Below are 27,906 nucleotides of genomic sequence, written 5' to 3' on the forward strand. Positions count from 1 at the left end.
TTTTGTTTTTTGGGTTTTTTTTTTGTTTTTTTTTGAGATGGAGTCTTGCTCTGTTGCCCAGGCTGGAGTGCAGTGGTGTGATCTCAGTTCACTGCAACCTCTGCCTCATGGGTTTAAGTGATTTTCCTGCCTCACCCTCCTGAGTAGCTGGGATTATAGGCACCCGCCACCTCTCCTGGCTAATTTTTGTATTTTTAGCGGAGACACTGTTTCTCCATATTGGACAGGCTGGTCTTGAACTCCCGACCTCAGGTGATTCGCCTGCCTCAGCCTCCCAAGGTGCTGGAATTACAAGCATGAGCCACTGAGCCTGGCCAACATTAATTCTTACTTTGGGAATGGGGTGATTGTGACGAGGTATCTGTCACCCCACCGGGATCATGTCTAAGTCCCAAGGAGTACAGAAGTGCCACAAATAAAACTAATCTGAAAGGCGCCCAGATTTTGTTTTCTTGGTACCATCTCTACTGAAAGAAACTAGGGCTCCCTGGAGAAATGATTGATTCCACAGCTGGGGCAGGAAATGTGCAAAGTGATCCTGGAAACCCGTGTGCCAGAAAGTTAGGAAGTGTTTCAAAGAGTGATGGAAGCCGGGCGTGGTGGCTCATGCCTACAATCCCCACACTTTTTCACGAGGTCAAGAGATCAAGACCATCCTGGCTAACATGGTGAAAACCCGTCTCTACTAAAAATATAAAAATTAACTGGGCATGGTGGCTCGCGCTTGTAGTCCCAGCTACTCAGGAGGCTGAGGCAGGAGATTTGCTTAAACCTGGGAGGTGGAGTTTGCAGTGAGCTGAGATCACGCCATTATACTCCAGCCTGGCGACAGAGCAAGACTCTGTCTCAAAATTTAAAAAAAAAAAAAAAGTGATATAAATGTTCAAAAGACACAGAATCATCTCACACCCATTCAGATGGCTAATATCAAAATAATAGAACATAACAAATGTTGGTGAGGATGTAGAGAAACCGGAACCTGTGTGCACTGTCAGTGGGATTGGAAAATTGTGCAACCATTAAGGAAAACAGTATAGTGGTGTCTCAAAAAATTAAAAATAGAACTGCAATATGATCCAGAAATTCCACTTCTGGATATGTCCAAAAAAATTGAAAGCAGAGTCTCAAAGAGATATTTGCACACCCATGTTCATAGCAGCACTAGTCACAATAGGCAAGAGGAGGAGGCAACCCAAGTGTTCATTGATGGAAGAATAAACAAGTGTGGTATATGCATACAATGAAATATTATTCAGCCTTAAAAAAGAAGGAAATCAGCCAAGCGTGGTGGCTCACGGCTATAATCCTAACACTTTGGGAGGCCGAGGCAGGCAGATCATGAAGTTAGGAGTTTGAGACCAGCCTGGCCAGCATGGTGAAACCCCGTCTCTACTAAAAATACAAAAAAATTAGCTGGGCATGGTGGCATGCACCTGTAGTCCCAGCCACTCGGGAGGCTGAGGCAGGAGAATGGCGTAAACCCGGGAGGCGGAGCTTGCAGTAAGCCGAGATCGCGCCACTGCACTCCAGCCTGGGCGACAGAGCAAGACTCCGTCTCAAAAAAAAAAAAAAAAAAAAAAAAAAAAAAAAAAGGAAGTAGAATGGTGTTTACTTTGGGGTGGGGGAAGGGAAGTTGTTTAATGGGTGTAGAGTTTTGGTTTCACAAGATGAAAAAGTTCTGGAAATCTATTTCACAACAATGTGAATATACTTAACACTACTAAACTGTACGCCAAAAAAATGATTAAGATGGTAATTTTTATGTTATTTATTTTTACCACAATAAAAAATAATTTTTTTTTTTTTTTTTTTTGAGACGGAGTTTTGCTCTTGTTGCCCAGGCTGGAGTGCAATGGCGCAATCTCAGCTCACTGCAACCTCTGCCTCCTGGTTTCAAGCAATTCTCCTGCCTCAGCCTCCTGAGTAGCTGGGATTACAGGCATGTGCCACCACACCCAGCTGATTTTTTTTTATTTTTGAGATGGAGTGTCGCTCTGTCACCCAGGCTGGAGTGCAGTGACTTGATCTCAACTCACTGCAACCTCTGCCTCCTGGGTTCAAGCAATTCTCCTGCCTCAGCCTCCGGAGTACCTGGGACTACAGGCGCCCACCACCACACCTGGCTAATTTTTTGTATTTTTAGTAGGGACGGGGTTTCACCATGTTAGCCAGGATGGTCTCGATCTCCTGACCTCGTGATCTGCCCCCCTTCGGCCTCCCAGAGTGCTGGGATTACAGGCATGAGCCACTGTGCCCAGCCAATTTTTTGTAATTTTAGTAGAAACAGGGTTTTGCCATGTTAACCAGGCTGGTTTCCAACTCCTGACCTCAGATGATCCACCCACCTCGGCCTCACGAAGTGCTGGGATTACAGGTGTAAACCTCCATGCCTGGCCAAAAAAGAATTTTCTTTAAAAGACAATAACAAGTGTTGGCAAGGATGTGGAGAAATTGGAACCCTCATACATTGCTGGTGGGAATGTTAAATAGTACAACTGCCAAAAATAGTTTGGCAGTTCCTAAAAATGTTCAACATATACCGTATGACCCAGTAATTCCATTCCTGGTATATACCCAAGAGAAATGAAAACATGGTCACATAAAAACTTTTATCCAAATGTTCATAGCAGCATTATTCATAATTGCCAAAAAGTGGAAACAATCCAAATGCCCATGAACTGATGAATGAAATGTGGCATATAAATACATTGGAACACTGGCCACAAAAAGGAACAAAATATTACTACATGCCGCAACGTGGATGAATCTTGAAAACATTAAACTGACTGGGTGAGGTGGCTCATACCTGTAATCCCAGCACTTTGGGAGGCTGAGGCAGGCAGATCACCTGAAGTCGGGAGTTCGAGACCAGCCTGACCAACATGGAGAAACCGCATCTCTACTAAAAATATAAAATTAAGCCCGGCGCGGTGGCTCACGCCTGTAATCCCAGCACTTTGGGAGGCCGAGGTGGGTGGATCACCTGAGGTCAGGAGTTCGACACCATCCTGGCCAACATGGCAAAACTCTGTCTCTACTAAAAGTACAAAAATTAGCTGGGCGTTGTGTGGCCACCTGTAATCCTAGCTACTCAGGAGGTTGAGGCAGGAGAATTGCTTGAACCCAGGAGGCGGAGATTGCAGTGAGCAGAGATCGCGCCACTGCACTTCAGCCTGGGTGACAAGAGCAAGACTGCGTCTCAAAAAAAAAAAAAAAAAATATATATATATATATATGCATATATCCGGGCGTGGTGGAGCATGCCTGTAATCCCAGCTACTCGTGAGGCTGAGGCAAGAGAATCGCTTGAACCCAGGGGGACGGAGGTTTCGGTGAGCCAAGATCGTGCCATTTTACTCCAGCTTGGGCAATAAGAGCAAAACTCCGTCTCAAAAAAAAAAAAAAAAAAAAGAAAACATTAAACTAGCCAAACAAAGCCAGGCACAAAAGGCCACATATCGTATGATTATCTTTATAGGACATGTCCAGAATAGGCAAATTCAGAGAAAGTTTAGTGGTTGCCAGCGGGTAGGGAGTAGACATGTAGAATTACTACTAAAGGATATAGGGTTTCTTTTTGAGATGATGAAAATGGTTTGGAATTAAATGATGGTGATTGTTGTACATTTTGTGACTATATTAAAATTTACTAAATTGTATACTTTATTTTAAAATTTTTTTTTTTTTTTTTTTTTTTTTTTTTTTTTTTTTTTTTGAGACAGGGTCTGGCTCTGTTGACCAGGCTGGAGTGCAATGGCACAATCTTGGCTCACTGCAACCTCTGCCTCCTCAAGCTATCCTCCCACCTCCCAGCCTTTTGAGTAGCTGGGACTACAGGCACAAGTCATTACACCCAGCTAATTTTTGTATTTTTTGTAGAGATGGGTTTTGCCATGTTGCTCAGGCTAGTCTCGAACTCCTGAGTTCAAGTGATTCCCCATGCCTTAGCATCCCAAACTGCTGGGATACCAGCATGAGCCACTTCACCCAGCCAAATTGTATGTTTTAAAATGTGAATGTGGCCGGCAAAGTGGCTCACGCCTGTAATTCCAGCACTTTGGGAGGCTGAGGCAGGCAGATCACCTGAGGTCAGGAGTTAGAGACCAGCCTGGCCAACATGGTGAAACTCCGTCTCTACTAAAAATACAAAAATTATCTGGGCATGGTGGCAGGTGCCTGTAATCCTTGCTACTTGGGAGGCTGAGGCAGGAGAATCACTTGAACCTGCGAGGTGGAGATTGCAGTGAGCAGAGATCCCGCCACTGTACTCCAGTCTGGGCAACAAAGCGAGACTCTGTCTCAAAAATAAAATAAAATAAAATAATAAAAAAAGAGGGTGAATTTTATGTGAATTATTTCTCAATTTTTAATTTTATTTTTTGAGACAAGATCTCACTCTGTCACTCAGGCTGGAGTGCAGTGGTGTAATCATAGCTCACTGTAGTTTCAAACTCCTGGATTCAAGTGATCCCCTCAGCTGAGCCTCTTGAGTAGCTGGGACTACAGGCACATACCACCAAGCCCACTGTTTGTTTGTTTGTTCGTTGTTTTCTGTACAGACAGAGTCTTGCTATGTTGTCCAGGCTGGTTTCAAACTCCTGGGCTCAAGCTATCCCCCTGCCTCAGCCTCCCAAAGTGCTGGGATTACAGGAATAAGTCACTGAGCTTGGCCTTTCAAAATGGTTTTTTTAAAAAGCAAATACAAATACTTGAATCCAGGGAGAGTCTCCAGACCAATAATAATCTTGACTGTGACTTCATCTATTCCCATAGTCTGGTAAGACTGGATCAACTCAGGGTACATGCTCTAATATCATTTCCTTTTTCTTAAATTGTAAAAATAATTTAAAAAATGATAAAGTTCATCTTGAAAAAAAGAGAAGAGTACCCATAATCTCACCATGTAATATAACGATTATTTTCTTTTTGTACGTATTCTCTGATTGATAGTGATGTTTTCACAAACAGGACTAAAATAAGAATGTGCATTAAAGATGTTAAGGTATTTATCTTAATCAAGATACAAAACTCCAAATTTAGGAATTCCTACTTAGGAGACATTCACTGTATAAAATTAAAAATTGGGCTGGGTGTGGGGGCTCATGCCTGTAATCCCTGCACTTTGGGAGGCCAAGGCGGGAGGATCGCTTGAGCTCAGGAGTTCAAGCCTAGCCTGGGCAATAGTGATACCTCATCTCTACAGAAAAATTAAAAAGTAGCTAGACATGGTGGTGCACTTAGTTCCAGCTACTCTGAAGGCTGAGCCCAGAGAATCGCTTGAGCCCAGGCGGTTGAGCTACGGTAAGCCATGATCTCGCCACCGCACTCCGGCCTGTGTGACAGAGTGAAACCCTGTTTCAAGAAAAAAAAAAAATTCTAAGACATATGTAAAGCAAATATGTAACAAATTATTGACAGAATACTTAAGTTTTGCTAAGTGGGAAAATTTCATTATATAATTGCACAATCTTCCCTGCTAGTTCTTAGAATCTCCAGAATAGAAAATTCTAAATTCTAGGTAAGATCTCTGCTCTTGCTTCCTCACTGAACATTCCTCAAGATGCGCCCCATAGCGGTGATCTCCCTGAAAATGCTGCCCCACTGTGGATGTGGGGACATTAGCTATGAAACAAATCAGCAGGGAACCCTAAAAAAATAAATAAATAAATAACCAGCCCAGCAGGGTGGCTCATGCCTGTAATCCCAGCACTTTGGGAGGCCAAGGCGGGTGGATCACAAGGTCAGGAGATCGAGACCATCCTGGCTAACACAATGAAACCCCGTCTCTACTGAAAATACAAAAATTAGCCAGGTGTGGTGGCGGGTGCCTGTAGTCCCAGCTACTAGGGAGGCTAAGGCAGGAGAATCGGGTCAACCCAGGAGGTGGAGCTTGCAGTGAGCTGAGATCGCGCCACTGCACTCCAGCCTGGGGGACAGTTAGACTCTGTCTCAAAAAAACAAAAAACAAACAAACAAAAAAAACACCGCTGCACTCCCAAACTTCAAGTATGGTGGGGGTACGGGGAGCAATACAGCTTAATGGGAGGAATCTAATGTAGTGATTAAAACTATAGGTGCTGGGGTTGGATAGACCTGCTTCTGATTTCACTTGATTCACATTGATCAGCTGTGTGATACTGGCCAAATTACTTGGTCTCTCTGAGCCTCAGTTTCTTCATAGATGAAATGGGAATGGTAATGGTACCTCATAGGGTTTTGATACAATTGCATTCGCCAATTTGTATAACATGCTTAGTTCAATAAACAAAGGTTGTTATTATTATGATCCAAAAATGCATTTTAAAAAGCCACCTACAAACCACCCACCCCACACCCACTTTCTCTATTTATCTACACAATGAACCCGTAGGGTGACTGCCACTTTCAGATGACATTCTACCCAGTCTTCTATGGATGTGGCCAAGAGACAGCCCAAGTGCTTGGTAAACAGTAGGTCCCAGAAAACATTTCCTGAATAAAATGAGCTTCAAGTTCCTTTGCTTAAAGCCTCCTCCCCCCTTTTCCTGATAATAAAGATTTCTAAAGTATTAATTAATTTTAAACATATATATGTATATATCCATCAGAAAGTTAAAAAGAAAAGAGAAGTTGAAAAAAAAAAAAAAAAAACCACTCAAATTCCCACCACCCAAAGGGCAATGTAACATTTTGGCATGTTTCTTTTTCATTGATTTTGACATTGTTAAGCTAATTTTATGCTTTATATAATTTGATATTCTACATTTTTCACTTAGCACATTATAAGCATTTCCTTGTCTGTGTTTTATAAATGACTTCAATGTATAGTGGGAATATTTACATTAACCATTTTCCCATTGTTAGATTTTTAGAATGTTTCCAATTTTGATTGCAAATTACATTTTCTTTTCTTTTCTTTTCTTTTTCTTTTTCTTTTTCTTTTTAGATGGAGTCTTGCTCTGTTGCCCAGGCTGGAGTGCAGTGGCGTGATCTTGGCTCACTGCAACCTCTGCCCCCCTGGGTTCAAGCCATTCTCGTGGCTCAGCCTCCCAAGTAGTTGGGACTACAGGCGCCCGCCACCACACATGCTAATTGTTGTATTTTTAGTAGAGATGGGGTTTTACCATGTTGGCCAGGCTAGTCTTGAACTCCCGACCTCAGGTAATCTGCCTGCCTTGGCCTCCTAAAGTGCTGGGATTACAGACCTGAGCCACCATGCCCAGCAGCAAATAATATTTCCTGAGTTTCAGAAACATATATATACAAACACACATATATATGTTATATATGTATTATATATGTTTACATATGTATTATGAGCTCGTGAAAGAATAGAAATGTGTCTGGGTAGAGATGTCTTTTGCCTTTGGGGCTGGGATTGTTGGTGAGATTCGGCAAGGACTTGTACTTTTATATTGCAAATTCCTTTTTTTAAATTATTTTTTATTGATAATGAGAAATCATAATTATATAGATTTAGTGGATAAAAGGTGATGTTTTGATCTATGTATACAATGTGGGATAATTAAATCAGCATATTCCTTTATTGTTTAAATCCTTCATAGCAAACAAGGATAACTTTAGTATTACATGTTTAATCAAAGGAAGTAAGGAGGAGAGGAACGAAGGGAGAAAGGGAGGTAAAGAGGGAGGACAGGAAGGAAAAAGGGAGGAAGGAAAGAAAGGAAGAAGAGAAGGAGGGAAGGAAAGAAAACCCTTGCACCAATCCCATTTGTAAAGAGCCTGGGAGATCAAGAGCCAGGGAAGCAACTAAGCAATAGGTCCCCTTATATCTTTTATAGAACAAGGAAAAGCATAGATCTATAAATAACAAAGTAGGTGGATTTGTGATTCAGGTTCTCTGAGCAAAAAGGGAAATAGCGCACTGCAGACAATTGTATCTCAACTTACTGATTGATTTTGGATTCTGTTGTGTTTCCAGCTTTGTCTCTCAATTTGATGGTAATGTCCCCTCTTCTGATATTCTTGTTCCATGTTATAATGTCCACAAAATAATGATACACTGCAAAACAGAGAGAGAATACAGTAAGCGAGAGATACTACCCTGAAGGGTTGGTTCCTAAAAACTGAACCTCCCTAATCACTGAGTCTCTTCTTCTCTTTCTCTCTAGTTTCTCTGCAAAAATACAGGGCAGAAGTTTCTAATATTCCCTTCTCTTCTCTTTGGTAAAGATGGAATGAGTGCTAGCAGAGTTCACTGGTTTCCAGTAACCATGGTCAGGCATCATCGTTGAACCAATGTTTCCAGGTATGGTGAAGTCTCAGGGCCTGTGACTGAGTGTGGTTCACATCAATTCCTGCCCATTTTAGACTCAACCAACTAAGGGGCCATTTGGAGACCCTTCATGGCTGAGACAGCTTTCCACAATTTGGGCCATGTCTGCCAGCCTATCCAGCCTTCCTCATCCTTTTCCCAATCATGCCCAACCACTTGCACTCCCAGGACTGTGAAGGCTCCTGGGCCTTCACCCACCTGGGCACTCTTACTTTGCCAGCTCTGTGAGCCCACCTTTCAAGTTTCAGTTTAATGTCATTCTTCCAGGAGGCTTTCCCTGACCCCAGACTAAGTCAGGTCTCCTTTCTTGAAGTTCCTGCCATACTCTGGACTGCCCCCATTATTACTCAGCACACTTGCCTGTATTTACAAAATGCAAGAAAGGATGACAATAAAAATAAAGTAGCATTCCCTAACCAGCAGACTCAGAGAAAAAAAAAAAAGTGGTAAATATGTGGGTACATCTCTACAAATATTACCTGAATAATGTCTTAGGGTTTTTTTTTTTTTTTTTTAAGATAAAATTAAAACACACTACAACAGGAACTAATCAGGGAGATGATAGTCCCACGAAGGAATAAGGTCAGTCCTGGATTTGCCATTTTATGGCCCAAGTTGCTCAGGGGCTTGCCCCATACAGACCAGGTAGGTGCCAAATCCTGGACTGCCACACATGGCTCCAAAGAAAGAGGGAAACCCAGTGATCCGCAGGCTTTTTTTTTTTTTTTTTTTTTAAAGAGTCTCTCTATGTTGCTGGAGTGCAGTGGTGTAATCTCAGTTCACTGCAACCTCTGCCTCCTGGGTTCAAGCAATTCTCCGGCCTCAGCCTTCTGAGTAGCTGGGATTACAAGCGAGCACCACCATGCCCGGCTAATTTTTGTATTTTGTTTTTGGATTTTTTTTTTCTGTGTTTTTAATAGAGATGGGTTTTCACTATGTTGGCAAGGCTGGTCTCGAACTCCTGGCCTCAAGTGATCCGCCTGCCTTGGCCTTCCAAAGTGCTGGGATTACAGGCGCGAGCCACCATGCTCAGCCTGCAGGCTCTTTTAAAAGAGTTGCTCACACCTGGCATGGAGGCTCACACCTGTAATCTGAGCACTAAGGCAGGAGTATTGCTTGAGCCCAAGAGTTCAAGACAAGCCTACGCAACATAGTAAGACTCTGTCTCTAAAAGAAACAAACAAAAAGTTAGCTGAGCATGGTGGCACATGCCTGAAGTCCCAGCTACTTGGGAGGCTGAGGCAGGAGGATTGCTTGAGTCCAGGAGGTTGAGGCTGCAGTGCCCCATTATTGTGCCACCGCACTCCAGCCTGGGTGACAGAACAAGACCCTGTCTCAAAAAAATAAAAAATTAAAATCGGCTAGGTGCGGTGGCTGATGCCTGTAATCCCAGCACTTTGAGAGACCAAGGAGGGCAGATTACCTGAGGTCAGGAGTTTGAGAACCAGCCTGGCCAACATGGCAAAACCCCATCTCTACTAAAAATACAAAAATTAGCCAGGCATGGTGGTATGCACCTGTAGTCTCGGGTACTCGGGATGCTGAGGCAGGAGGATCGCACAAACCCAGGAGGCAGAGGTTGCAGTGAGTTGAGATTGCGCCACTGCTCTTCAGCTTGGGCAACAGAGTGAGACCCTGTCTCAAAAAATAAATAAAAAAAATAGTTGTTCCCAAGGAAAGTGAAAATGGGTACAACACTGTAGGAAAAACACATCTGCCCAGGGAAATTCTAGTTGCTTCCCAAGGCGTCTAATCATCGGCTGCCCCCTTTAATTCCCATCTGGAATACTCAACCTCTCGAGGCCTTTAGGTCATCGTGTTTGCTTTAGAGCTGGAACTGACCTGTAGATATGGCTGACACCTGATTTTTCCTAGTCTCAATTTTATGTCTCTTGGGGAATCAAGCAATTTTCTGGAAGATCTTAGTGATTAGAATGGTCATCCAGTGAAACTAACAACTCTGATTTGTTGAGATTTTATTAAATTAATATTTTTAAATTGCATCAGATTAAACCTAATATCCCAGAAGACAGGCATTATTGCCCCCATTTGACCAGTCAGGACACTGAGACTCAGAGAAGTCAAATGACTCGACCAAGTGTTGCAGGAAGTCAGGGACCCCAAACAGAGGGACCGGCTGAAGCCATGGCAGAAGAACATAAATTGTGAAGATTTCATAGACATTTATTAGTTCCCCAAATTAATACTTTTATAATTTCTTATGCCTGTCTTTACTGCAATCTCTGAACATAAATTGTGAAGATTTCATGGACACTTATCACTTCCCCAATCAATATCCTTGTGATTTCCTACACCTGTCTTTACTTTAATCTCTTAATTCTGTCATCTTCTTCATAAGCTGGGGAGGATGAATGTCGCCTCAGGACCCTCTGATGATTGTGTCAACTGCACAAATTGTTTGTAGAACATGTGTATTTGAACAATATGAAACCTGGGCATCTTGAAAAAAGAACAGGATAACAGCAATGTTCAGGGAACACCAGAGATAAGACTTCTGGCTGCCGGTGAGCCAGATGGAACAGAGCCATATTTCTCCTCTTTCAAAAGCAAATAGGAGAAATACCGCTGAATTCTTTTTCTCAGCAAGGAACATCCCTGAGAAAGAGAATGCGCCCTGACGGTAGGCCTATAAATGGCCCCCTTAGAAGCGTGCAGCCTTTTATGGTCGAAGCCGAAGGGATGAAATAAGCCCCGGCCTCCTGTAGCGCTCCCAGGCTTATTAGGATGAGGAAATTCCTACCTAATAAATTTTGGTCAGACAGGTTGTCTGCTCTCAAACCCTGTCTTCTAAATAAGATGTTATCAATGACAATGTGTGCCTGAAACTTCATTAGCAATTCTAATTTCACCCCATCCGGTGGTCCTGTGATCTCGCCCTGCCTCCACTTGCTTTGTGATATTTTATTACCTGGTGAAGTATGTGATCTCTGTGACCCACACCCTATTCGTGCACTCCCTCCCCTTTTGAAAATTGCTAATAAAAACTTGCTGGTTTTACAACTCGGGGAACATCACGGATCCTGCCGACATGTGATGTCTCCTCAGGACACCCAGCTTTAAATTTCTCTCTCTTGTGCTCTTTCCCGTTATTTCTCAAACCAGCTGAGACACTTAGGAAATAGAAAAGAACCCATGTAACCATCGGGAGCAGGTTCTCCTGATAACAAAGGTCCCACAGCTATTATGTGGTAGACTCAGGAGTCAACCTCGGCCCTTCCAGCTCCAAAGTTGATGCTTCATCATGGCCCGTACTTGCCAAGAAGTAGCCAGGAAGCTGAGACTCAGCCATCCTCAAAATAAGAGGCAAAAGTCAACAACCACATTCACCACTCACTGCAGAATGGGTTCTCCTCAGCTGTGTCAAAGAATGCCTTCGTCATTGGAGGATCTTTCTCCCTTAAATAGTCTTTCCAATTATCAGCACGATAGCCTATAAAACAAGTTTAAAAATTGTAAGATTAGCATGTATTATATAAACGTAAAAGCAACTAAGGTAGCAAGAACATTGAGTTTGACTGTATCCACCACTTCTGAGAGAAACTCCCTCTACCTCCATTCCCCATGGTGAGGGCCTGCAGGGTGACCCATCTTGCTGGCCAACCCTGTTCCTAAGAGCTGAAGGGCAACAGGACCCTCCAGTGGTTTTCCCCCTTTACTGGTTATCAGTAGCAAGGTGGGGGGGTGTGGGGTGTGGCACACACTGGTGTGGACTAAAAATAACACTGACGTTTTTCAGTAATATATCCATTTTCTAGATTAAAACAGATTCAAGTTCATATGTAAAATAGCATCACTCTTGCAAAGCAATGTGCTTTCTTTTTTTTTTTTCTTTTTTTTTTTTTGAGACGGAGTCTCACTCTGTCACCCAGACTGGAGTGCAGTGGCCGGATCTCAGCTCACTGCAAGCTCCACCTCCCAGGTTTACGCCATTCTCCTGCCTCAGCCTCCTGAGTAGCTGGGACTACAGGCGCCCACCACCTCACCTGGCTAGTTTTTTGTATTGTTTTTAGTAGAGACGGGGTTTCACCGTGTTAGCCAGGATGGTCTCGATCTCCTGACCTCGTGATCCGCCCATCTCGGCCTCCCAAAGTGCTGGGATTACAGGCTTGAGCCACCGCGCCCGGCCCTAAGCAGTGTGCTTTCTTGAAGAACGACAATGGGGCCCCTACATTGCATAGACCTGGGCTTGCCACATGACTGTGTCACTAAGCAGGTGAGTGTCCTCCTTTGTGTGCTGTCCAGACGGGCCTCTTTCTCTCCTCTGTCCCTAGCCCTAGAGAATGGCCTTCACATTCTGCCTTAATTGATCCAGGGTGGGACCCAGGCATCAGTATTGTGTTAAAACTCCTTAGGTGATTCGAAAGCACAATCAAGGTTGAGAATCCCTTGTCTATACCATGCCCTGCTGTTAACTTGGATTTTTCCTTTTGGAAAAAAATAGAAAATCCTCATGGCCATCCAGTTTCAAAGTCCTAACCACCTAGAATATCTGTACTAATCCCTAGCGAATGAATATCCAAGCAGACTCCACAATATCTATTACCTCACTCCACCTGCTGTAGGTGCACACAAGAGCTGGAATGTGGAGTGAGGATATTTACACAGACATGAATCTGTGAAAAAGTTCACTTGGCAGGAGGGTCTCTGGGCTTATTGTGGACCCTCTCCCAGCAGAGAGGTTGTATGCACAGAGAGGGTATTGCTGTCCCCACAGGAGCAGGCTATGTAGAGTGACTGTACCCTGGGTAAGCTTGGAAACTCTTCTGGAACCTTCTTTTCCACGCTAGAATAGAGGGTCCAGGGAGATTGTACTGCCTTCTGGATGGAATACTCTACAGTTGCTTTTCTTTTCTTTTTTCTTTTCTTTTTCCCTTTGTTTTTTGTTTTTTGAGATGGAGTTTCACTCCTGTTGCCCAGGCTGGAGTGCAATGGTGTGGTCTCGGCTCACTGAATCCTCCACCTCCCAAGTTCAAGCGATTCTCCTGCCTCAGCCTCCCAAGTAGCTGGGATTACAGGCACGCATCACCACACCCAGCTACTTCTTGTATTTTTGTAGAGACAGGGTTTCACCATTTTGCCCAGGCTGGTCTCGAACTCTTGACCTCAAGTGATCCTCCCGCCTCGGCCTCCCAAAGTGCTGGGATTACAGGCGTGAGCCCACTGTGCCCAGCAGAAAAACAAGTTTTTAATACAATTGTGGGGCCAGTTTTTACATGATAAAGTGGTTCTGGGATTCATACCAAAAATTAGTTCTTTGTGAATCAGAGAGGAAACTGCTTGTTGGACTTACCCAGAAGGGGACAAGACTCATTCTGTGATGCACCACAGCTGACACACTTGCCATTCCTATAATCCCGGTAGGAGTCACAGGGGTATGCAGTGATGGCACAGCTGTCTCTCAGGGAAGACAGGTACAGGTATACAGACCTCTGGTGGTCACATTTAAAATACTGAAATCCTTGGTTGTAAAAGAAGTGATGAAAGAGTAGAGCAGTTGAAGCATTTAATAATACTATATCACATATTTTACACACACACTTATTTCTCATCTGGCCCTGTGCCGTCCGTTTCAGTGTATTTTATTTCATTTAATCTTTATAAAATCCCATAGATAAGAATTCATGCTGGCAAGTGGGAGGAGGAAAGATGAAATCAAATTAAGGTTGTGGCAAGAATTAGGGCAAATATGCTTTGGTGAAAGACCTTGGGCCAGGCGCAGTGGCTCATGCCTGTAATCCCAGCACTTTAGCAGGCCAAAGCAGGTGGATCACCTGAGGTCAGGAGTTTGAGACCAGCCTGGCCAACATGGAGAAACCCCGTCTCTACTAAAAATACAAAAATTAGATGGGCGTGGTGGCGGGCACCTGTAGTCCCAACTACTCAGGAGGCTGAGGCAGGGAGAATCGCTTGAACCCGGGAGGCAGAGGTTGCAGTGAGCTGAGATTGTGCCACTACACTCCAGCCTGGGCAACAGAGTGAGACTCCATCTCAGAAAAAAAAGAAAGAAAGAAAAAAAGAAAGACCTTGATCGCTCATGTAGCAATTGAGGTATCTTTCACTGCCATCCAATGCTTGGTCCACAGATTGCCTGCATCATAATCACGCTTGTTAAAATACAGAGTTCAGGTCCAGCCTTAAATATTTCTAATTCAGAGGAGGTGCAGGCATCAGCATTTTAACAAACACTGTCCCCTGTTTTCCACGTGGTCCTGAAGCATGTAAGTTTGAAAGCCGCTGGTCTGACATTGCAGGGCTACTTCAGACTACAAAGATGCTGTGTCTGCTCATCAAGCTGACATCCACCCATGGTGAGGGTGTTTGGGTCCAAGACCAACCTCCCCCTAGGTCGTGGGGAATCAGAAGGAATTACCAAAATTGTTATCATAAAAGTAAATTGCTGGCCGGGCGCAGTGGCTCATGCCTATAATCCCAGCACTTTGGGAGGCTGAGATGGGCAGATCATGAGGTCAGGAGTTCAAGACCAGCCTGACCAACATGGTGAAAGCCTGTCTCTACAAAAAATACAAAAATTAGCCGGGCATGGTGGCACATGCCTGTAATCCCAGCTACTTGGGAGGGTGAGGCAGGAGAATCTCTTGAATCTGGAAGGTGGAGGTTCCAGTGAGCCAAGATCGAGCCACTGCACTCCAGCCTAGGCGACAGAGGAAGACTCTGCCTCAAAAAAAAAAAAAAAAAAAAAAAAAGAAATTGCGAATCATTAACTAGTTCCTCTTCATTCTGCCTTTTCATATGATATATTTACTTAGAGAAAGGTCGAAAAACGCAAACAACTAGCTTCAGTTATGGAGTTCTCTCACTCCCCTGCCACATTTATTATCAGAATTTTCAAACAGGCACAAAAATCGAGAGAAGGATACAAAGAACCCTCATGCCCATATCATCCCCGCTCCAGTAATTCAGTGATTATCAAAATTCTCCCATTCTTATTCCACTTACTCTCCAGCGTTGCAGCATTTAAAAACCAATCTTTCACTGTTACATACCACTACTAGATCTAATCAAGTACTAGCTTCTAGCTTTTTTTTGAGATGGAGTCTGGCTTTGTTGCCCAGGCTGGAGTGCAGTGGCATGATCCTGGCTTACTGTAACCTCCGCCTCCTGGGTTCAAACAACTCTCCTGCCTCAGCCTCCTGAGTAGCTGAGATTATAGGCTCGTACCACAACTTCTGGCTAATTTTGCATTTTTAGTAGATACGGGGTTTCACCATGTTACCCAGGCTGGTCTCTCAGCCTCCCAAAGTGCTGGGATTTCAGGCATGAGCCACCATACCCGGCTGAGTACTAGCTTCTATCTTGAATAGAATAACTTTGACTCTGCTTTTCTCAGTGTACAGACTTTGCCTATTTAGTTCACCAGGATAGTTGAACTATTATACTGTTCTGAACTGTTATACTATACTGAACTGTTCTCCTGTAGTTCCAGATCCTAACACCGTGCCAGACACATGGCAAATTAATAGGTATTTGTTGGATGAATGAATGAATGCAACCTCTAGCGGGTTCTGCTGTTTGCTGAAACCCCTCTGCTTTATTTCTGCTCGAGGGTTTATTTATTTATTTATTTATTTTTTTTTTTATTTTTTATTTTTTTGAGATGGAGTCTCGCTCTGTCGCCCAGGCTGGAGTGCACTGGCGAGATCTCGGCTCACTGCAAGCTCCGCCTCCTGGGTTCACTCCATTCTCCTGCCTCAGTCTCCTGAGTAGCTGGGACTACAGGCACCCACCACCACGCCCAGCTAATTTTTTGTATTTTTAGTAGAGACGGGGTTTCACCGTGTTAGCCAGGATGGTCTCGATCTCCTGACCTTGTCATCCACCTGTCTCAGCCTCCCAAAGTGCTGAGATTACAGGCGTGAGCCACTGCGCCCGGCTACTCGAGGGTTTAACTAGAAGTCTGGTTCTTACGAGCTTCCTCAGTCTGGTACTGTTCAGTGCCAATAATCCCAACAACTGCCGAAAACTCAAGAGCAAGAGTCATTCGGATCCTGCCACATTTTTTATTCATGTCAAAAGCAACGGGGCCTGGCACTGCACAGAAACCAGGCAGGCAATCAAGAGAGACATGGGGGACACCTGCCAGATGTTGAAGGTCATTGGAAAATACAACTGCTCAGTAGTTCTAAAATGCCATTTCTGGACTAGTGCTGGTTTATGACAATGTGTTCACGAGTCTGTAGCAGAGTGTGGGAACCACACAGATGAGACTGAATATTTCATTAAGCTAACTGCAATTAATGTAAATTTCTGCATGTTCTGGTTTTATGTCCTTTCTTTTGTGGGTGTATGTGTTAAAATGCTCTTTATTATGAAATAATGATGATGATAGATGTATTTTTGTGGTTTAGGATATTTTCCTAACTCAGCAAATTAAGCGTGTTTTCAAATATTTTAAAACCAGAAATGTATACATTGTACTTATAACCGCTGAAATAAAACAATCAGAAACACTATCGGCAGCCAGGCATGGTTGTCTGTGCTGGGCCCCTGTTGACTTCAGTAAGGATGGCACCAGGTTCAAAAGGCTAAAGAAGAGACCTAGAGCCAGTGAAAAATACCTACAGTTTATTGGAGGAACTTAAATACAGGGACAGTCCAGTGGCAACAGGTCAGACAGGAGAACTGCAACCACTTGTAAGAAGCATGCGGCTTATATAGTATCTTCACTTAGCACCCTCATCCCACCCAGCAACCTCCACATGGCAACCCTAATTACTGAAGTGTTGCTGTCAGCTGTGTCTGCCGTAAGGGTCGTTCTCGGGGTATGCTGACGTTATTGATGTCAGGTGTAGCTCACACCTGTAATCCCAGGACTTTGGGAGGCCAAGGCAGGAGGATCACAAAGAAGGAAGAGAAAGGAAGGAAGGGGAAGGGGAAGGGAAGGGAAGGGAAGGGAAGGGAAGGGAAGGAAGGAAGGAAGGAAGGAAGGAAGGAAGGAAGGAAGGAAGGAAGGAAGGAAGGAAGGAAGGAAGGAAGGAAGGAAGGAAGGAAGGAAAGAAAGAAAGAAGAGAAGGGGAAGGAAGGAGGGAAGGGAAAGGAAGGAAGGGAAGGAAAGAAGGAAGGAAGGAAGGAAGGAAAGAAAGAAAGAAGAGAAGGGGAAGGAAGGAGGGAAGGGAAAGGAAGAAAGGGAAGGAAAGAAGGAAGGAAGAGAGAGCAAGGAAGAAAGGAAGGAAGGGAATGAAGGAAAGAAGGAAGCAAGGAGAGAGAGAAAAAAAGAAAGAAGGGAGGGAGGGAGAAAGAGAGAGGGAAAGAAAGAAAACGACGACGACGAAGAAGAAGGTCGTCATATTCTGTCAGTCACCTCACTTTTATGTTGCCCTCTAACTCCCCATTTATGTTTTTGAGATTTTTCTCATTGTAAAAGTAATATATAATTATTTGAAAAACACAAAATGATAGGAAACAGTGATGCAAAAACACCTAAAAGTCTGATATCAACAGATTGCCCGTAATAACTATTTGGAGCATTTACTTTCAGTCTTTTGATCCAGATTTACATCTGTACAAATACAGATTTTAAAAAATTGGCATTGTATTATATGGTTTTGTCTTTTTCACTTACCACATTGTAAGAATTTTTATTAATCTCTGAAAACATGACTTTTAAGAATTATATTTTCTGCCGGGCGCAGTGGCTCAAGCCTGTAATCCCAGCACTTGGGAGGCCGAGGCGGGTGGATCACAAGGTCAGGAGATCGAGATCATGCTGGCTAACATGGTGAAACCCCGTCTCTACTAAAAATACAAAAAACTAGCCGGGCGTGGTGGCGGCGCCTGTAGTCCCAGCTACTCGGGAGGCTGAGGCAGGAGAATGGCGGGAACCCGGGAGGTGGAGCTTGCAGTGAGCTGAGATCCGGCCACTGCACTCCAGCCTGGGCGACACAGCGAGACTCCGTCTCAAAAAAAAAAAAACAAAACAAAGAATTATATTTTCTGTGAGCATACCATAATTCATTTAATAATTTTTGTAAGCTGGACATTTAAATGATTTTGAAAGCTGTAATTATTATAAATAATGTTATGTTGAACATATTTGCACTCTAATTCTTGTCTCCATTTTCCATTATTTCTCTAGGAGCGATTTCCAGGTGTGGAATTTCTAGGTCATAGAAAGAAATACCTTTCTATGACATACCTTTTCAGGAGAGAGAAATAATTCATAATAGTTTTCAAACATGTGGCTATAGTTTTAAAAGCAGTATATTTGAGTTATAATTTATATTTATACTACCTGTATCTTCTCAGGAAGTTTGTTTTCTATTAAAAATTACTACATGTAGAATAATGTCAGATTTGCCGGGCGTGGTGGCTCAAGCCTGTAATCCCAGCACTTTGGGAGGCCGAGACGGGCGGATCACGAGGTCAGGAGATCGAGACCATCCTGGCTAACACGGTGAAACCCCGTCTCTACTAAAAAATACAAAAAACTAGCCGGGCGAGGTGGCGGGCGCCTGTAGTCCCAGCTACTCAGGAGGCTGAGGCAGGAGAATGGCGTGAACCTGGGAGGTGGAGCTTGCAGTGAGCTGAGATCGGGCCACTGCACTCCAGCCTGGGCGACAGAGCGACACTCCGTCTCAAAAAAAAAAAAAAAAAAAAAAAAAAAAAAAAAAAAAAAAAGAATAATGTCAGATTTTAAACATATGCCTTTTTCTTTTCTTTTTTTCTTTTTTTTTTTTTTTCTTTTTTGAGACAGGTCTCACTCTGTTGCCTAGGCTAGAGCGCAGCGGCATGATCATGGCTCACTGCAACCTCTGCTTCCCAGGCTCAAGCAATCCTCCCACCTCAGCCTTCTGAGTAGCTGAGCCCACGAGTGTGCCACAACACCCAGCTAATTTTGTTTTTAGTTTTTGTAGAGATGGCGTCTCCCCTCTGTTGCCCAGGCTGATCTTGAACTCCTAAGCTCAAGCAATCTTCCCACCTTGGCCTCGCAAAGTGCTGGGATTACAGGTGTGCACCACTGCACCTGGCCAAAATATGCCTTTTTATTTTTTTATTTTTTATTTTTTATTTTTTGAGATGGAGTTTCACTCTTGTTGCCCAAGCTGGAGTGCAGTGGCGTGATCTCGGCTCACTGCAACCTCTGCCTCCCGAGTTCAAGTGATCCTCCTGCCTCAGCCTCCTGAGTAGCTGGGACTACAGGCGTGCATCACCACGCCTGGTTAATTTTTTGTATTTAGTAGAGATGGGGTTTCACTATGTTGGCCAGGTTTGCCTCAAACTCCTGGCCTCAGGTGATCCACCCGCCTCGGCCTCCCAAAGTGCTAGGATTACGGGCATAAGCCATCATGCCCGGCCTCCAAATATGCCTTTTTATACCACTATTTTACAAAATATAAAGTATCTGTGCTTACCTCCAAATATTGTTTTGGGGCAGCCAGGTTGATCCAATCCTCCATTTGGGTAGAAGTCTATATTTCCTAATGGCTCCTTGTAGCCCAGTGCTAAAAGAGAACACATTCTGCTTTTATACTGCTTTGAATTTTTCCCATCTCACAGCTCATTTGCCTGCCGGATATAAGCAAGAATTCTATTATTGTTGTTGTTATATAATTATTGTTATACCTATGTAAGTGGTTTGCCCAAAGTCACCCAGCTAGTTAGTTAGAAGGCAATGATTTCCAACAAGGTAACTGTGAAGATGGCCAGGAATTTACTTCCAATATTTCTAACGGCCTAAGGGAGTTTAGTCACTCATCCACTGCAAGGCTGATAAAATGATACATTTCTTCTTTTTTTTTTTTAGATGGAGTCTTACTTTGTTGCCCAGGCTGGAGTGCAGTGGCGCAATCTCGGCTCACCACAACCTCCACCTCCTGGGTTCAAGGGATTCTCCTGCCTCAGCCTCCCGAGTAGCTGGAATTACAGGCATGTGCCATGATGAACGGCTAATTTTTGGTATTTTTAGTACAGACGGGGTTTCACCACGTTGGCTAGGCTGGTCTTGAACTCCTGATCTCGTGATCCACCCGCATCAGCCTCCCAAAGTGCTAGGATTACAGGCGTGAGCCACTGTGCCCAGCCCTGTTTCTTCCTTATATTTGGCTGCAACCCTTTAATTGTCTGGTGCTTCCGAGCCTCTATTTGCATTTGTATAACAAATGAATAGGAGACAGGAAAAAATGAATTTTTACTTAGTAGGTAAAATCTTTAAATATTTGAGATCTAGGGTGGTAAAAAGATTGGAACTACTTCTAGAAAATGAGGACCTAGAAATGTATACATAGTTCAGGTGCAGTGACTCACGCCTATAATCCCAGCACTTTGGGAGGCTGAGGTGGGAGAATTGAGACCAGCCTGGGCAAAATGCCAAAACTCTGTCTCTACAAAAATTAGCCAGGCATTGTGGTGTGTGCCTGTAGTCCCAGCTACTCAAGGGGCTGAGGTGGGAGGATCTCTCGAGCTAGGAGGAGGAGGTTGCAGTGAGCCAAAAGTGTGACTGCACTCCAGCCTGGGTGACAGAGCCAGACCCTGTCTCAAAAAATGATAATAATAAAAATTTTAAAAAGTATATATAGATTTAATAACTGTTTATTGTCTTTATTAAACCCCCAATCAGTAATGTGCTTGATTTAATATAAATTAAATAATTTAATGTAGGTGTACATCTATATGCACATGTATATACATAATGCATCGTGGTAATAATAATAACAGTTATTATATATTGGGAACCCACATGTGTCTGTGGGCATGGTACTAGGTGTTTCACAATGCAAAGTGGTCATTGGTAAATTCAGATGAAACAACTTAGGTGAAGATATGGGACTAGGCATGGTGGCTCACACCTATAATCCTAGCACTTTGGGAGGCCAAGGCAGAAGGATCATTTGAGCTCAGGAGTTTGAGACCAGCCTGGGCAACATAGTGAGACCTCGTCTCTACCAATGAAAAAAAAAGGAAGCTCAGAGGACTTAAGGAACTAACATGACATCACTAGAAAGGGCAAAACCTGGGATCTGAATCTACATCTGCCTGATGGCAAAACTATACCCTCTCCTTCAAAATTCACTTCCCAAAAATAATTGCTCTATTCTATTCCATCAAGCATTAAAATGTACTTTGCAAATTTCATAGTAAGAATGCCACTGTTTCACAAAGAGACAATTTCTTTCAAGGCAAATAACTGTTGAATACCACACCAGAATGCCCATGAGAGATGGCAAGGGTTTTTTTAGGTGGTTGTATCATGAAGAGAATGTCCGATTAAATGATCACTCTGCTGTTTCCTCAATCCTCCCCAAGTTCCTACTCCAGCTCTTCTCCCAGACATCTGGATATAGGTAACCATCCTTGAGTATCACCCAACCCCACATGACATGTATCCAATCCTAGACACAAAAACAGCGCCGTGAAAGACAGAAATGGGCCAGCTGCAGTGGCTCACGCCTGTAATCCCAGCACTTTGGGAGGCTGAACTGGGAGGATCAACTGTTCAGCCTGAACAACAATGCAAGACCCCCATCTCTACAAAAAGAAGAAAAATTTAAAAATTTAAAAATTAAAGATGGCCAGGCACAGTGGCTCACGCCTGTAATCCCAGCACTTTAGAAGGCCAAGGTGGGTGGATCACCTGACCTCAGGAGTTTGAGACTAGCCCGGCCAACAGAGTGAAACCCTGTCTCTAGTAAAAACACAAAAATTAGCTGGGAATGGTGGTGAGTGCCTGTAATCCCAGCTACTTGGGAGGCTGAGGCAGGAGAATTGCTTGAACCCAGGAGGCAGGGGGTTGCAGTGAACCAAGATCGTGCCACTGCACTCCAGCCTGGGCAGCAAGAGTGAAACTCCGTCTCAAAAATAAAATAAAATAAAATAAAAATAAAGACAGCCATGACCAAGAAGATCTGCAGAGAGCCAGAGAGCTGTAGGTGCATCAGAGTCACTCTGTGTGGAGAGATTTAACACCTGCAGCTCAAGAAAATAAAAAGAACAAACACCACCAAGAAATCATGCATGCAAACCCAGTCGCACATAGGAAAACACTTATCTTCATGTTGAGAAAATTAGCCTGTCCTTCATTGAGCATGATAATTCCTTTAAAAATATGAAGAGACCATGGGATAATCATCCATGCTCTAGTACAAGGTCCTGGGTGCCTACATTAAACCAGCTTCCCTCAATATTTCTGTGGATTTGGAACCCTGCCCGGAAAAAAAAGTAGGGATCTACAGGAACCTGATCTGCTCCTACGTGATGATCTCTCCCCAGGAGAGACTCTGTAGGAGCTTAAGGGTAGTCACTGGCCCACAAGGAAAGGAGTGTTACCATCAATGTCGGAATGGATGACATCAACAAACTGTGCATCACTGGGATCTAATCTGTCTTGGTGAGGTTTCCCGTTGAATAAAGGGCCCGCAGGGTCGAGGCCTGGAAGGAAAACAGAGTCACTTGGCAGCCCCACACCATGAGTCACCTGCGACCGGGCCTTTGATCCTTCTGGATGAGGGTGGCTCCCAGGCTGCAGGGCACCCTCAGGTGGGCGAGCACTCACACTCCCGTCCCACTTGGCCAGGACTCCTTTCCATGGCTCTGCAGCTTGTTCCCACAGTGGAGATGGTTACCCTGGCTGTGCCCCTGAGAATGGCATCCAGATTCCATCAGGGGCATGTCTCATGCAGAGCTCAACTGTAGGGAATGCACACGTGTATGAGGTTCAAGGGGTGGGGACAAACGGGGGTTCCTCAGGAAAAAAGCACCAAAGGATGCATTAAAAAGAAAAGAGCAGGCCGGGCGCAGTGGCTCTCACCTGTAATCCCAGCACTTTGGGAGGTCAAGGCAGGGGGATCACAAGGTCAAGAGATCAAGACCGCCGGGCGCGGTAGCTCACGCCTGTAATCCCAGCACTTTGGGAGGCCAAGGCAGGCGGATCACAAGGTCAGGAGATCGAGACCATCCTGGCTAACACGGTGAAACCCCGTCTCTACTAAAAATACAAAAAATTGAGCCAGGAGAATGGTGTGAACCTGGGAGGCAGAGTTTGCAGTGAGCCGACATTGTGCCACTGCACTCCAGCCTGGGCGATACAGCGAGACTCCGTCTCAAAAAAAAAAGAGATCAAGACCATCCTGGCCAATATGGTGAAATCCTGTCTCTACTAAAAATACAAAAAAATTAGCTGGGAGTGGTGGTGTGTGCCTGTAGTCCTAGCTACTCGGGAGGCTGAGGCAGGAGAATCGCTGGAACCCGGAGGCGGAGCTTGCAGTGAGCTGAGATCACTCCAGCCTGGCAACAGAGCAAGGCTCCGTCTCAAAAAAAAAAAAAGAAAGAAAGAAAGAAAGAAAAGAGCAGGTGCTATACTCATCTTTATCCTACTTTAGATGACCCAGAAACCTCACTCAGCCCTTCCTTTTTGTTATTAATAAATAAAGAACTTCCACTCTTATTCATATATGCTAGCTCATTTGATCCACATTGCAAACCTGTGAGAGAGGCAGGGTAACTATTATTATTTTCCAGATGAATGAACTGTGATTCAGGAAGATCAAGAGCCTTGATCAGAACATAGCCTCTTAATGCAACCACTTCTATCTGTTGAGCTCTTGGTTTCACTGCCCTGAGTTTAGCAAGCTTGGCAGGAAAGGGCGAAACTCACTGGTCAGGCCAGGTATCAGGTTAGGTATTGAAGAGGGAAACAAAGTGGGTGTCAATCCCTGCAGAATTGACCCACTCTATAAATGCCTAAACCAGTTTCTCGCCCTTGGTCAATGTTATTTGGGTGTTCCTCACCATCACTATGAAGCAGCTGGAAAAACAGGATAGAAGCTCCTATGATGTTGTAACCACAAAACAAAGATTAAACAACAACAAGAAAAAGCCAGGCGCGGTGACTCACGCCTGTACTCCCAGCACTTTGGGAGGCCAAGGTGAGCGGATCACGACGCCAAGAGATCAAGACCATCCTGGCTAACATGGTGAAACCCCGTCTCTATTTAAAAAAAAAAAAAAAAAAAAAAAAAAGTTAGCTGGGCATGGAGGCGGGCACCTGTAGTCCCAGCTACTCGGGAGGTTGAGGCAGGAGAATCAATTGGACCCAGGAGGCAAAGGTTGCAGTGAGCTGAGATCATGGCACTGCACTTCAGCCTGGGTGACACAGCAAGACTCTATCTCCAAAAAAAAAAGGAAAAAAAGGTCTGGTTTACCAGATCCCTACCTGGAGTGAAGAAGGTTTCGAGGGAAGTTTTCCTTGAAGTTTTTGTCTGTGAATGTCATTTTATATCTCCTATCCCCTGGTGTTACATATAAAATGCAAGAGATAGCATCTTTGCCTTTATTTCCTAAGTTCTAGCCTTCTTCTTTCTTTTTTTTTTTTTTTTTTTTTTTCGTAGGGGAAGGGGAGGAGAGCCGGTTGTGGGGACATTTGCTATGTTGCCCAGGCTGGTCTCAGACTCTTGGACTCAAGCAGTCCTCCCCTGTCAGCTTCACAAAAGGCTGGGATTACAGGTGTGAGCCACCACACCCAGCCTACCTGGTTCTAGCTTTAATCCTTCCATTTCAGCTGGTCGCAGTGGCTTACATCTATAATCCTAGAATTTGGGAGGCCAAGGCGGGAGGCTTGCTTGAGACCAGGAGTTCGAGACCAGCCTGGGCAACATATGGAGACCCTGTCTCTACAAAAAAATTAAAAATTTGCTGGGTGTGGTGGCTCATGCTTGTAATCTTAGCTACTCTGGAGACTGAGACAGAAGGATCACTTGAGCCCAGAAGTTCCAGGTTCCAGTGAGCCATGATTGTGCCATTGCCCCCCAGCCCAGGCAACAGACCAAGCAAGAGAAAGAAAGAAAGGAAGGAAGGAAGGAAGTAAGGAAGGAAGGAAGGAAGGAAGGAAGGAAGGAAGGAAAGGAGGGAGGGAGGGAGGGAGGGAGGGAGGGAGGGAGGGAAGGGAAGGGAAGGAAGGAAGGAAGGAAGGAAGGAAGGAAGGAAGGGAAGAGGAAATAAGCAGTGCCTGGCGCAGTGGCATATGCCTGCAGTCCCTGTAGCCCTAGGTACTTGAGGTAGTGGGGAGATGGGGAGAAAGATGAGCTGAGAGCATGGTTTGAGGCCGGGAGTTTGAGGCTGCAGTGCGCTGTGATTGCACCACTGCACTCCAGCCTGGGTGGCAAAGCAAGACCCTATCTCAAAAATAAATAAATAAATAGGCTGGGCGCAGTGACTCATACCTGTAATCCCAGAACTTTGGGAGGCCGAGGTGGGTGGATCACCTGAGGTCAGGAGTTTGAGACCAGCCTGGCCAACATGATGAAACTCTGTCTCTACTAAAAACACAAAAATTAGCTGGGTGTGGTGGTGCGCACCTATAGTCCCAGCTACTCGGGAGGCTGAGGCACGAGAATTACTTGAACCTAGGAGGCGGAGGTTGCAGTGAGCCAAGATCGTGCCACTGCACTCCAGCCTGGACAACAGAGTGAGACTCGGTCTCAAAAAATAATAATAATAATAAATTAATTTAAAAAACACAAAAATTAGCCGGGTGTGGTGGCAGGCGCCTGTAATCCCAGCTACTTGGAAGACTAAGGCACGATAATTGCTTGAATCTGGGAGGCAGAGGTAGCAGTGAGCCGAGACCGTGACACTGTAATACAGCCTGGGTGACAGAGTGACACTCTGTCTCAAAAAAATAAAATAAATAAAATTTACAGTTAGAGCCTCAGTTTATAGCAAACTCTAGATGCATGATGAATAAAACATCTGAACCAGGGCAATTTTCAGAGTGATAAGGATGCTAGTAATAAGCCTGGGAGTTTGAGGCTGCAGTGAGCTGTGATTGCACCACTGCACTCCAGCCTGGGTGACAAAGTAAGACCCTGTCTCAAAAATAAATAAATAAATAAATAAAATTAACAGGGAGAGTCTCAGTTTATAGCAACCTCCAGATTCATGATGAATAAAACATCGGAACCAGGACAGTTTTCAGAGTGATAAGGGTGCTATTAATAATTATACCAAGACAAAGTTACAAACTGGGACTGTCACAGGCAGGCTTGGACTTGGGATTTCCTTAGCGATAAGCCATAGCAAATGATTAGCTTCCAGTGTCAGAAAGAAGTTATAGTAAAAGCTGCATACTATGTGTGAGCAGATAGATACGGAGCCCCAAACCTAGCGCTAACCAGCTGTGTGCCCTTAGGCAGGTTACTTTACTTCTCTGAATCTCAGTTCCTTTAAATTATAAAATTGAGGTAGAATTAATAGCTACTTCAGAAGACTTATAAGGTCAGGTGTGGTGGCTCATGTCTGTAACCCCGCACTTTGGAAGGCTGAAGCAGGCGGATCGCTTGAACACAGGAGTTCAAGACCAACCTGGGCAACATGGCGAAACCCCATCTCTACAAAAAATACAAAAATTAGCCAGGCATGGTGGTGCATGCCGTTAGTCCCAGCTGCTCGAGAGGCTGAGATGGGAGCCTCAGAGGTGATCACCTGAGCCCGGGGAGCTTGAGGCTACAGTGAGTCATGATCATGCCACTACACTTCAGCCTGGGTGACAGAATAAGACTCTGTCTCAAAAAAAAAAAGAAAAGAAAAGAAGAATTATAAAAGGACTCCTAAGGCCAGGTGGTGGCTCACACCTGTAATCCCAGCACTATGGGAGGCCAACGCAGGAGGATTTGTTGAGCCCAGGAGTTCAAGGCCAACCTGGGCAACATCATGAGATCCCATCACTAAATTTAAAAATTAAAATAAATAAATGGCTCCTGAATCTAAATCCAGAACATTCTGAGATTATTGTGGAATACAAACAGAATGTAAAAAGTGAGCTTTTCCTTTTTTGTTGTGTTGTTTTGGTTTTTGTTTACTGTTTTTTTGAGACAGGACCTCACTCTGTCACCCAGGCTTGAGGGCAGTGGCACGATCATAGCTCACTGCATCCTCAAGCTCCTAAGCTCAAGCGATTCTTCTGTGTTGGCCTCCCAAAGTGCTGGGATTACAGGCTTGAGCTACTGCACCCAGCCAAAGAGCTTTTTCTTACTGCTCTAAGATCACCAGAAAAAATGTTCAGATAGGAATCCTTGGCTTTTATTGCAGCCTTAACTAGTTTGAGAATTTGATGAAAATTCTGGACCCCTCCCCAGGACAGACACCCAGCATTTGCACGCAACTTCAGGAGCCTCTTACTCCCATACCCCAGATGAACATAAACTCTGGAAGGAAGTGCTGTCCAACAGAAATACAGCATGAGGCGGGCACAGCGGCTCGGACCTGTAATCCCAGCACTTTGGGAGGCTGAGTTGAAAGGATTGCTTGAGCCCAGGAGTTCAAGACCAGCCTGGGCAACATGGTAAGACTCTATCTCTACAAAAAAATTAAAAATGAAGCAGGTGTGGTGGCACACACCTGTAGTCCTAGCTACTTGAGAGGCTGAGTGGAGGATTGCTTGCACCTGGGGGGTTGAGGCTGCAGTAAGCTGCACGCCAGCCTGGGCAACAAAGCGAGACCCTGTCTAAAAAAAAGGGGGAAAAAAGGCCGTGTGCAGTGGCTCACGCCTGTAATCCCAGCACTTTGGGAGGCCGAGGTGGGTGGATCACCTGGGGTCAGGAGTTTGAGACCAGCCCGGGCAACATGGTAAGATTCTATCTCTACAGAAAAATTAAAAATTA

General features: G+C 44.4%; 1 protein-coding gene across 1 annotated transcript in view; it reads right to left on the reverse strand.

Moving 5' to 3' along the window:
• LIPH (lipase H) overlaps positions 1-27,906 on the reverse strand; it is a 54,826-nt gene that overhangs the window by 5,073 nt on the left and 21,847 nt on the right. Inside the window, exons 4-8 of the mRNA XM_050780254.1 lie at positions 22,577-22,678; positions 19,666-19,755; positions 13,587-13,754; positions 11,631-11,726; positions 7,891-8,002 (exon numbers count right to left, since the gene is read on the reverse strand). Of these exons, the coding sequence (XP_050636211.1) occupies positions 7,891-8,002; positions 11,631-11,726; positions 13,587-13,754; positions 19,666-19,755; positions 22,577-22,678 (568 nt within the window). The remainder of the gene's footprint in view (positions 1-7,890; positions 8,003-11,630; positions 11,727-13,586; positions 13,755-19,665; positions 19,756-22,576; positions 22,679-27,906) is intronic.

This window comes from Macaca thibetana, chromosome 2, assembly GCF_024542745.1.
Source record: "Macaca thibetana thibetana isolate TM-01 chromosome 2, ASM2454274v1, whole genome shotgun sequence".
NCBI classification, from domain to species: domain Eukaryota; kingdom Metazoa; phylum Chordata; class Mammalia; order Primates; family Cercopithecidae; genus Macaca; species Macaca thibetana.